A 12,178-nucleotide genomic window follows, 5' to 3' on the forward strand; every position below is an offset into this window, starting at 1 on the left:
CTTCCACCAATGTAATGCTTGTTTGGAGGCACAAGTGAAGAAAATAGACGTTAAATTCTTGTAACTTCAATTTCTGACACTATTGCTATTTTAGATTTGGCCTCACAATTTAATTGTATTTGAATGAATTGTTGAATAAATAGCATACAGGACAAATACTTTTCCATTACACTCAATGTTCTGAGTTACACCTGGACACAAGAGGAAAAAAAAGATGCCATTTTAAATACACTAAAAACATTTTCCAGGGTGTGGTGATTTCCATATTTCACAACCTTTGCTCGCATTTGATGCAACAATAAAAACTTGACACACTCATGCGCCTCAGTCATCCTGCAGCCCGTCCTGCCGCCGCTGGACTTTGTCCCTCTGCTTTATGAGGAAGTCTCCTTGGGTGGATCTTGTCGATGTGTCGGACTTGGACGTAGTTACAAGAGGGACTGACGGCAACGTTCAGCAGAGAGTAAAGGTAAGAGCCAGTAACCACTAATATGTATTTGTCTTTTGATGTGCTGTGAAGACTTAACGAGTTTTTGGATTGAATTTTGGACGATTCGAATAGAGTAGTACAACATGTCTGATAAGCTCGAGAGGAAGCAAACAGTGATCAACTTCACGCAGTGAAATCCTTTTTAACATTGGTCAACTCGGTCTGATTTGTTCTATTTTGTTGGTAAATGTACAAACCGAGGATCTAAAAGCAGTTTGATTCTTCCCAGTTCACACATACGATTCATTTGAAATGTCTCAGTTAAAACTCAACATTTGTTGGATTATAACCAGTGAAGCTTGGTTGAGTCTCAGTTTACCGCTGACATGAGACATTTATGGTGCTTGTATTTCTCTCTCGTGTGTGACACCACAGGTGTGACCGGTCGCTATGTTCAGGACACACAGTCCCTTTGGTGGAGACACCAGCAGCTATGCAGAGTCTGTGAAGTCCTTGTATGTATTTCTCAAAATATCCCAGATCCACGGATCCAGTCAGACGATTCCAGCGGTTCTAACATTCAGAAGTGTTTGACGTACGTGGCGTTGTTGTTTTCCCCCCCTATAGCGGCGGTTATTCCACCACGGATGAAGTGTCCTCAGAGGTGTCAGGTCTGTCCAGACCCAGCGGGAAGTCCATCTACTGTAAGGCAACTGCCGTGTTTAGCAACATTCCAAGCCTATTCGGTGATAAGGATGACAGCCATTTATATGTTTATTTTTGATCATTCAACAGTGCAGAGGAAGGATTATGCAACATCTATAAACCAGATGATGGACAAATTTCAGTACAGAGTGGAGGTAAACAGAAAGTATCATAAAAATGTAACCCACATCGTAATCATAGCTGGAATATTGCCGTCTTCTTCTTTATGCCACGATCGTTACAGTTTGCTATTGCCTTTTATATCCACATCCAGACTTTTGACTGTCGTAGTAACGGCTGTTTGTCCATCGCTCCCGTGTTGCAGCATTTGTTTACTTGTGATCTGGATGGGAGGGAGCTGAGAAACATCATCGACTGCGTGGAGCGTCTGAAGCTGCTGGACCAGCTGGGACGAGTGTGGGGTCAGGACATGCTCCTGGAGGTGCACGACACCAGCCTGCTGCTGATTGACATCGAAACCAAGGTACAGCCCGGCACAGTCCATGTGAGGAGGCGAAACCTCCGGGATGGAGGGAGCCGTGTGTGACGCCCAGGCCGCTGCGTCTTCTCAGGAGGAGCTGGAGTCGGTGGCTCTGGGTGACGTCCAGGGCCTGAAAGCCGTGCTGAACACAGGAGTGTTTAACTCCCTGCTCACCGTGTCAGTCCAGCCCAGGAGGAAACGCACCACCACAGTCTTCATGTTCCAGTGCGATGATGTCCGGGTGAGGGCAAACGCATGGAGATGGTCGGGTTTTTGTTTTTTCCTTCTTCTCAAATGACTGACTTCTTTGGTGTGGCTCACAGGCCGACTACATCGAGAGAGACCTCTCGCGAGCAATGTCACGCAGGAAAGACAACACAGGCTTCAGGTAGTTTCAAATGTACCTTCATGCACACTGTAATGTGTTAATGTTTTATTAAATCTCACCTGTGACACGTGTTGAAGGAGCAACGGCCCTGCAGGCGTGCTGGGCTCTGCGGTGGAGCTGGACACACAGTGGGCCGCCCCGGACTACGGTGAGGCTGCCGCTCCTCGCACTCACGAAACACTTCCTGCCAAGATCGTAGCTCAAATCTCCTCTCTGTCTGATTTTGTCATCGCGGCGGGAAGGCGACCAGATCGATGGTGGACTGGGTTTGCCTCCAAGGGAGGAGGAGGATGGCTTTTCACCTCGTTTCTCCGAGGCAGATTCTGATCCTCCTTCCACAGAGACGAATGTGGTGAGTGTCCCTCAGCGATCAGAGGATCTGCATGATGGGAACTCTGTTTTTCAGGAGCTGGAATGACACAGTCGATATGTATAAAAAACATTTCAATGAGAAGATGTGGAGAGTAATGTATTGACCTTTTTTACAGGGTATTTTGAATCAGATGTTAAATGAAATAGAAATCTTCATCGGACGATTAGCTGCAGTGGAAGCTAAAAGTACAAAGAAGAAGAAGAAAAAGAAAAAAGGTATGTAAATATAAAACTAAAACACACATTATGTGAATGCCCAACTCAGATTTTGTTATTTTACAGACTGTTACCGAGGCCAGTATTCCTTTATATTCTAAAATTAAGTCATGACGTTCTCTTTTATAAACTGATTTTCTTTTATTTTTTTTTAAAACTTAATTTTATTAATCGTACTTGTTTTTTGTTTATTTAAATTTTTGGGGTCAAATTACATGATTTAGAAAATGTATTTATAATATAATATGTTACTTTATCCGTAATAGTTTTGTTGGGTTTTTTTTACTGGAATTTTTAAGCATTTTGTCAGCTCCTGATCTCATATTCCCTTTTCAGTTTTTATTTGTTACTTTGCCCACTACATGTGAATCTATTTTCACACTCATTTCTATGAATATTGAATTATACTTATGTTTAATATCATCAATATTAAGATGGTGTTTGAAAATTAATGGAAACCAACACTTATAAGATGATCTTATATTATACTCTATGAATGTCTTTAGATTTTTATGGATATTGTGATTATTCTTATGGCTGAGATTAAAATATAATTTTCTAATGGAAATCTATGATGGTCACCTGTGGATTATGAATGTATTTTGATTTATTTCAGAAGCAGGAGGAATGCCTTACGTGGATGATTTTGGAGAAGTTCTCCATAAAATCAAAAAATGCTTCAACCTTCTGGTTTGTGTTTTAACTTTATGATTTAAGGCCAACATCAGGGTGTGTTTAGTCTCAGTGGGGTTTTTTTGTGTATAACATCCCTCTTTTTTTTTTTTAAAGGCGTTGCTGCAGGGACAGATCAGCAATCCTGATGTGCCTGAATTTGTTCACTCCCTGTTCTCCACATTGGCTTTCGTAAGTCACTAATTTATATTGATGTTTGAACAACTTGCTGTCATGATATGTTTTTATGGTTATTAATGTGTCCCTAAAGCTCCACCCTATTGCTCATTGATTATTAATGGGTTTAGTGTCTGCTACCAAGCAAACACTGTTAAATGTTATTAATCTCCACCGTTAACATATTTTCTACACCTCTTTGCTCCTTTTTCTCTGTATGATTACTTCTCTGTGAGATCAGTGTTTGCTCTGTTTCCTGTTCATGATTGCATGTTAAATAATTCAAACTTGATTCATTATTGACTTCAGTGTCAGTATCGTTATCCCATCAGCAGTCTGAATATAATTTAATCCTGCACCTCTCACCACTGTTATCTTTCTGTCTAGATCGTGGGTCGCTGCCCAAATGATCTCCCTCAAAGAATAATGACACCGCCGCTGACGCTTCAGACCATCCACCTCTTGCGTGAGGAGCTGTCCCCCGAGGAGAGCAAGCTGTGGCACGCTCTGGGAGACGCCTGGAACTTTCCCAGGTGCAAAATCTTTTTGGCCTTTTTCAGATCCATCTGTCACTGATTTTGGCCCACATTTACAATTCCACAGATTCAGCTGCCTGCCGTGAGTGTGTGTCAGCAGCAGCGTAATCAGGTGTGATTTTGTTTCCAGCTCTCATTGGCCACAGGATGTTGTTGAAGAGAATCCCACTCCCTCCCTCCAGTACGTTGACGAATGGAATCCCCGAGAAGCCCTTGCAGCGTCTGATCCCATTGAGCAGGTGAGGAGGAAGCCCAAAGCCAGACCAGCTCATAATCACAACCCCTAAATGTTTCCTTTTGTTCTGCTGAAATAAGTTATTGCTACATCATGAAAAAAAAGACGAATCGTTTGAGCTTTTCTCCACAGACTCCAGACAGGTGGAACCCTCCACGTTCTGATCAGCAAACACAGTAAGCAGCAACACACTGATCAATACACAGTGTGTGTATTGTGAATGTTTGATTCATGGTGGGATGTTTTACAGCTCCGCCGGGTCAAGGCAGTCCCCCCTGCGCGCTAAGTATGACTTCAGTGCCAGAAATCATCAAGAACTGAGCGTCTCTAAAGGAGAACTGTTGGAGGTATTCAGGACAAAATTCTACTTTTTTATCTTGTTTTCTTGGGAACAATTCAAATATTTTATCCCCCTTTGTTGCAAGGTTGAAAAGTGTAAATGCTCACATTGCCACAATATTTCTGTATGCTGTCGTGATTTTATTTTTAAATTAAGAATGTATGTTTGCTTACTCCACCATATGTACAACTTACACTTTGAAAATCATATGGTCCTTCTGTGTATGCCCATAATTTCAATTAACATTTAATATATTCCAACAGGGGTTGTTTACAAGCTGATAATTTGACTACTTCTGAGAAAGATGCTGTGCTTGTGCTTTTACTTTGATTTGAGTAAAACTGAAGCAATGTAACAGTTAAAACTGAGAACAGTTGTTTGGTGCTGTTTCCACTTCTGGCTGCTAGTTGATGCTTTTTTCTCTTCACAGGTACTGGACATGTCAAAACAGTGGTGGAAAGTGAGGAATAACAGAGGGGAGGAAGGCTTTGTGCCCAATAACATCCTGGAAGATCCTGACAAGCGCTTTGATGAGGTGGGTCAAACTCCAGCAACACAAAACCCAGAGAACCCAGAGGACTGCAACTCTGTAAAATAAACCGACAGAATGAAAGTATTCCGTTTCTTATGGATCAAACAACATTGCTATTGTGGCGCTGTGCCAGAGTACAAGCAATAACCTCATCAAGAGCAGAAACAGGAAGCACGGGGTCTCCACTTTCACTCATAAATTGATCAACTTCTGCACTTCCATGATCAATAACTGTTACTGACTGCTGCTTTGAGCTCTTCATGGTAACTTATGTTCAAGGGGACTGAAAGTAAAAGCTTCTCGAGTATAAATATCTTAAATATGTTAGTAAGTACAGTTTTACTGTAGAAATATTTCATTATGACCACCTGCTGAATGTATTGTATTGTCCTCTCTAGATGTATTATGGCTTCTGGCAGTGGTGATAATGTTATGGATGATAGTTGTATGTCAGCGAATAGGAGCAAATAAAAACAATAAAGTCAATAGAAATCATGTAAACTTGAAACTTAAGAAGAAAAAGTTAAACTCTAATGGAATTTAACTGGTATGACAACACGTTCTGATCCTGTTTCAGGGCTTTGCGGCTCCTCCTGTTCTCACCAGGAAGTCGAGGCCTCCAGAGGTGAAAGCCTGGCTCGTGGACAAGGGCTTCAGTGACATGTGAGTATAAATACAACTGACTGGCAAACATTATTACAGACTGATTGATTGCATGAAAATGATCTTATTTCTATGAATATAAAGTATTGTTCCTGAAAGTGGATGTTTGGGAAAATATGATGGTGGTGAAGAACTTGATCAGTCAAAGTCAACATCTGTGACTGAATTATTAGGTCATGACAAACCAATTCATACCTTAGTGAGTGAGTTATTACAAGGATCAATACAAAAATGTCAGTCCTTTCAGGATCAGCAGAAAGCTCAGCAAGCTCAATATTAAATATATTAGCAATATGCTCGAGGTTGACTGTGAATGTGAAAATAAACCAGCTGCTCATGCAAGACTTTTTATTTCTGTTCAGTGTTTCGTATTTCAATGAGAGAAAAAACTGACAATGGCTGGTGCTCACTTCAGCCTTGGCCTGAAATGGCCAAACGCAGTTAAAATTAGCCCTAGATATTACGAAAGGTGCAATAAGTAAGAAATTTACTATGAAAATTATTCAAATCATTTCCATTTTTCACCTGTCATTGAAGAAACAGTTCCTTTAAAGAATCTATAGTCTCCACCAACGAAGTCTTCATTCAAACTGAATTGTTCCGGGACGAATCAACGAGGCTGCCAAACAAGCAGCACAACGATCTGTCATCATTCTGAATTTTAGAGATACTGGTTACACACGTGCCTGACACACACGTGCGCTGTGCGCCCTCCACTGACAGTGACATATGTAGTAATGATGATGTCATTATTAATTATGTCATTTCTTTGTCTGGCTCGAAATAAAGACATTCATTCATTCATTAACATTATGTCACGCGACGTGTGTGTGTGTGTGTGTGTGTGTGTGTGTGTGTGTGTGTCTGTACTCACTAAATTTGACTTGTTAATGAGTAATGTTTGAGTGATGGGATCACTTGTGTGTGATCACGAGAAGTTTGTGTTGTTTTATTCAGCGGTTGATCTCTTGCAGAACCGTGCGCTGTCTGGGCGTGCTGAGCGGCTCGGCGCTCATCGGGATGTCTCGAGAGGACCTGAAGATCGTGTGTCCAGAGGAAGGCGGCCGCGTCTTCTTCAAATTGCAAGCAGTGAAATCTTCTCTGGAAGTAAGTTACATTATGATACAGAAACGTTTTTTTTTTCTGGCATTGTTGATGATAACAGATATAAATGCAACATTTTTTTGTCTTTCCAGAGTTAAAAGGCAGCTGCACATTGAAAAAGAGAAGAGGAAAGTTGAAACAAGAGAGCTGTTTTCCAATAATATTCAATGAAAGCAATGAAAATAGAAGATACAGCGGAAGTTTTTCAATTGAAACTAGATGCTACACTTTATTCCAAATACTATCAATGGCACTTTGTATGTTGAATTTAGTATGTGATCAATATCGGTTTACTGTCAATAAATGTAAATAATCGTAAGGGAAGTCAAGACAACTCAGTGAATACATAGTGATGATGCATTATGAATACTCCAAGGCAGAAAGTTGATATTTGTGCTCCTCATGTACCCTGTAAATAAAAGTCAAGTCTGGTAAATCTTTAGTGTATAAACATGCTTTATTTTGTTGTTTAGACACACTAACCTCATCCGAGTCTCTAAAACAGTGGCAGTCCATCACAAGCAGTAAGGCTACAGATTAATGGACACGAAACAAGGCAAAAGTGGGGAAAAAAGGTCTTTCGAGAAAGATATTATAAACACAAACACATCTTGAGTTTCAGATTATATGATGGGTTGTGAACTGCACTGAAAAGTCAGCTGAAAACACAAAAATTAGTGAGATGCTGAAGTTTGCACATGGTTATTGAACAGTGAGTTGGTTTGAACAGTCACAGTGTTAGTGCTCAGAGGGAAACTCAGGATAAGGTTTCTGCTGTTTGGTCTTCATCACGTCTCATCTGCCTCATTAGGAATTGATTTGCAAAAACTGATCAACATAAACAAAATACACAATACATGCCAATTGATCACTGAAATACTTATTAGGTTTTGAGCTTGGAGGTTTCTCAAGATCTACTTTGTTTAGAAACACATCTCCCTGAGCCCATTCTGCAGAACTAATCCATACATCAACATTTGGAACACTTCTCCCTGTTTTTCATTGATTCATCAGTGACGACAAGCTCAAATCTCAAACAGCACGATTTCTCTGACCAAGACATTTCTCCCAAAATTAAAGAACAAAATGACCAGATTCACTAAGATGCCACAGAAACTGCGCTTGTCTCCTGACAGCATCTTCAAACAGGAGGGTTTAAATGAGAGTTTGTCATGTGTCACTTCTGATGGAACTCACCGTAGAAAAAAACCTGATGAAGAGCAGAGTCGTGCCCACAAGCACAAAACTCAGTTTGACAACATGGAGTTACAGATGTGTTGGTGGAGGAAACTGATAAATATAAACGAGAAAAGAAAAGAAAAGCATTTGGCTAAAAGAACAACAGGATCAACTGAAGAACTGAACTCTTTCACAATCCCCACGTTGCATATTTGTTCAGATAAACACCCGACATGGATTCTGTGCATTACTTTGACTCACTGTTGAATATCCACGCGTAGAGCAGCTTTCACATGTAGTGATCCAACTCTTCAGGTTTTTGTGCTCGATCTCACACACACTGTCAGACGCCCGAGTGGGACAGAGCCATCATAAATTTCAGCTTTCGCGGTTAAATAAGGCAGACAGATGGTAAGTAATCAGATTACAATACATCAGCAGTATGAGAGAACAAACGGGTCAAAATGCACACAGTGTGGGTGGAAATGAGTGTTTTCGTTGTCAACATTACCGACGCAGAGAGTGATTTGGGTTGTATTTTGTTTCAGACTGGCTGCAGAGACAACTTGTGGCTTTATAGTTAGAGGTACCGGTGTTTCATTTATCTATTTTCAATATTATATCTACAACAAAACAATGGGAGTGACTAAGATATATATTTTTTTAAATGTGCAGGAACCTTGCTATGTATTTTTGCTAAAATATTGAGTGTAATCACTTCAATTAGAAAGGCGAACAAAAATGTTTATATGACACAGTCGTGAGTTCCAATAACTAAGAGAATCCAATCAAACGTTAAACAACAATATATTGTGAATATAAAATTTGTTATCTCTATATTACCTTTAAAAAAATACACTTTATACATTAAATCCAACAATCACACAAAATCTGTCGTTTTCAACATACATCTCCTTTTATAATCTGAAGCTAATCTGTTCTTATCTTTGATCCTAATCAACTTAAACATAAATCCTCACACTTTAACTACTTTGACAAAGGCTGTTTTTTTTTAACTCATTCTTTTATATATATATATATATATATATATATATATATATATATATATATATATATATATATTTTTTTTTTTTTTTTTTTTTTTTTTTTTACATATTCTCTTCTCATGTTGGCCTCAAAGTTCACATGTGTTAGCACGCCTTAGCAGGCGCGCTCCCAGCAGCTGGTTTACGGGCTGTGATAAGATAGATAGATACAACCATCTGAGGCCAGCTTGGACTGGCTTCTGGAGGTGAGTCAAAGGTACAATATGTAAGCTTTTCAGATGAAACTTTCACACTTAACACCCCTGACAAGTTATGAGGAAACTACAGTCGCAGTGTCTTCTTTAATACATCCATGTATTGTATTATGTGCTCGCAAGAAATTCACCAAAGTCATCAGAAACAGACCGGGTCTGGAACACTTCATGTAATACCACTTTGTACCACAAGATGGAGTAGTGAGTCTAGTCCTGTCTTCAGTCCAGTAGGACAGGATGCTCTTATTTAAATCTGGTTACAATCAAACCTTTCATTTTATTCCTGTCAGTACAGCTAGGGTTTTCCCGTTTCCCCATAGCCACGACTCCCGGCCTGTTCATCATATCCAGACGATTTAGAGTCTCTCAGAAAGCAGAGATATAATGCTTTACTCTAAATTAGAAACCAAAAATAGGTTTTAGAAGTCAAAACAAAAATTGAGAGGTGGCTGTTGCTGTAAAAATGAATAATATTTTGCTCAGCTGGCAACATTTTTTTCAGACTGGTGTATATATACCAATTAATGCTAAAATTACAATTTATTTCTCGCTACAGACAAAGACATTCAGACTATCTGTGAACCAGGACTTCCTCCCGAAGCTTCCAAAGTAAAAGATTAACTCTGTCCGGCCATCTTTTTACGGAGCCCCTAAAGGGACATCAAAAAAATTATTTTTTTAAGTGAGTTCTACGTGCTCACGTAAAGCTTTTACGTGCGCACGTAGAACTTTTACGTGCTCGCGTAAAGTTGTTTACGTGAGCACGTAGAACTTTTACGTGCTCGCTTAAAGTTGTTTACGTGAGCACGTAGAACTTTTACGCGCTCGCGTAAAGTTGTTTACGTGAGCACTTATAACTTTAAAGGGAGCACGTAAAACTCAGCTCACGTCCGTACGCTCCCGTCCGCGCAGATTCCTCCGGGGACATCTGCGCACAGCATTGGGTGTACACCGGTCGCACCTATACGCATGCTCCGGAGCGCTACAGCAAACAAACCAGTACCGAAGTTAACATTGAAAAGTGAGTCTGTGAAGCCATCGCTTAGTAGCTTAGTCAATAAAAGACACCCAGGCCAGCCTCTCATTTATTAATCAATCATAAAACGGCACAAGGGTGCACTGCCATATGAAAGATGAGATCGGCATTTGTGCATAGCTCCTTTTATATTTTCATGTTATATATAAAGTTAGATCTTGGATTTCTGCTATTATTCTTAAGATTCAAAATTATTCTTACTCTTTATTTGCACATTTCAATCGCTTTGTTGCATCCCCATGTGTGTTCTCGCCTCTGTAACTTGAAATTTCTCCGTGGTGAGATAAATAAAGTCTATTCTATTCTATTATGATATTTATCAATATGATAATGGTATGGAAAGATGAAATCAGGTCTGACATCATGTGCATAAGTTTGAGTCAGTGTGGATTTGCGGTGCAGCACAGAAAAACCTGGCGGAGCGTAATTATAAAGCGAACCTCCAACATGTCGTAAAACACAAGCAGCACATATTCAGTACAGATTCAAAAGTGAATGTATATTAAAAAAAACTAATGCTCTTAAAGAATATCTAATAAAATTTCCTCTTGTGGGATTAATAAAGGATTTTTAACTTTCAATAACTGATGGATCCTGCCACGGAGAGCGCAGTTTTAACAGTGCGCACGCGCTGCTGCAGAGCGCATTTCAGACGCTCAGATCCAGCAGGGAAAGGTGCTGTTTAGCTCCGAAATGGTGTGTGACCTTATTTTGTCCTGTGTAGTTTTAGAAAATAGTGTACTGGCTGATGGAGTTACTTTAGATGCACTGGTGCCATGAGAGGACTTGATATACATCAAGTCCTCTCATGGCACCAGGAAAGGCTCGGACTGGAGGCTGGACGGAGGAGACGGACCTGAAGAACCATGACTGAAATGTAAATATACTATAAGTTTAGCAAATGATTTATCTAATCAGTGATTTTATTCAGGAAAATAACTTAAAGGAGGTAGTAGAAGTAGTTAATGTAGAACTCAACAAGATAAAATAGTGGTTTGACAGCAACAAATTAGTTTTAAATGTTAAAAAAACTAATTTTATATTGTTTAATGATAGAGAAAATAATATACATATATCAATTAAAATAGATTGGATTCAAAGGGTACATAAAACAAGATTTTTAGGTGTTATTATTGATAAAGACCTTAGCTGAAAGTCACATGTAAATTATATTAGAAATAAAATAGCTAAATCGATTGAAGTATTACATAAAGTAAAAGCAGTTTTAAATCAGTCAGCATTACTTAACTTGTATAAATCACTAATTATTCCATACTTAACTTATTGTGTGGAAATTTAGGGGACGACCTGTAAAACTTATACACAACCAATGTTCATTTTGAAAAAAAAGGTCCTGAAAATTATAAGTAATAATAGAAATAGAGACCTATCAAACCCACTATTCATTAAGTATAATTCTTTAAAATTTGATGATATAGTTGAATATAAAATACTTCAGATATTATATAAAGCTAATAGGAACATGTTACCAGGAAAAATTCAAGAAAGATTCAAAAAAGAACTTTTTTATAATCTAAGGGATTGACATTTTTAAAAACCCCAGATTCAGAACAAAAATAATGGAACTCACTGTGACTGTTAAGGGAACCAAACTGTGCAATGCCCTTCAGAAAGACGTGAAAGAAATGCGAATAATCACAGCATTTAAAAGAAATGTAAAGAGGCAGACATGTTATTCTTCTTTCTGCTCTGTTTTCATTCATGTATGTATTACTTTCTTTTTTGTATATGTTTTGTGTCATCTTTTGAATGAAAATAAATCTATAAATAAAATAAATAAAATGTGATGCCAGTAGCCCAGATATAATATATTAGCTGACGGAAGATTAC

At 38.9% G+C, this 12,178-nt stretch overlaps 1 protein-coding gene across 1 annotated transcript; it reads left to right on the plus strand.

Moving 5' to 3' along the window:
• The first annotated feature begins 830 nt into the window (after positions 1-830).
• Positions 831-7,170, plus strand: eps8l3a (EPS8 signaling adaptor L3a). The gene is made up of 19 exons (XM_030091012.1): positions 831-945; positions 1,058-1,134; positions 1,226-1,290; positions 1,461-1,619; positions 1,708-1,857; positions 1,940-2,004; positions 2,082-2,152; positions 2,247-2,356; positions 2,493-2,592; positions 3,209-3,282; positions 3,382-3,456; positions 3,829-3,974; positions 4,108-4,216; positions 4,345-4,388; positions 4,463-4,559; positions 4,983-5,087; positions 5,662-5,747; positions 6,722-6,854; positions 6,944-7,170. Exons 1-19 carry the CDS (start codon positions 881-883, stop codon positions 6,947-6,949), a joined length of 1,737 nt encoding a protein of 578 aa, XP_029946872.1. The 5' UTR covers positions 831-880; the 3' UTR covers positions 6,950-7,170.
• The last annotated feature ends 5,008 nt before the right edge of the window (positions 7,171-12,178 follow it).

This window comes from Salarias fasciatus, chromosome 5 (assembly GCF_902148845.1).
Source record: "Salarias fasciatus chromosome 5, fSalaFa1.1, whole genome shotgun sequence".
NCBI classification, from domain to species: domain Eukaryota; kingdom Metazoa; phylum Chordata; class Actinopteri; order Blenniiformes; family Blenniidae; genus Salarias; species Salarias fasciatus.

What these genes read in the sequence shown, in the direction of transcription:
- eps8l3a (XM_030091012.1), top strand. Translation starts at nt 881, where the DNA reads ATGTTCAGGACACACAGTCCCTTTGGTGGAGACACCAGCAGCTATGCA. An exon ending in GACGCCTGGAACTTTCCCAG is followed by an intron (nt 3,975 to 4,107) that starts GTGCAAAATCTT and finishes TTTTGTTTCCAG; the next exon opens with CTCTCATTGGCCACAGGATG. An exon ending in CGTTCTGATCAGCAAACACA is followed by an intron (nt 4,389 to 4,462) that starts GTAAGCAGCAAC and finishes GATGTTTTACAG; the next exon opens with CTCCGCCGGGTCAAGGCAGT.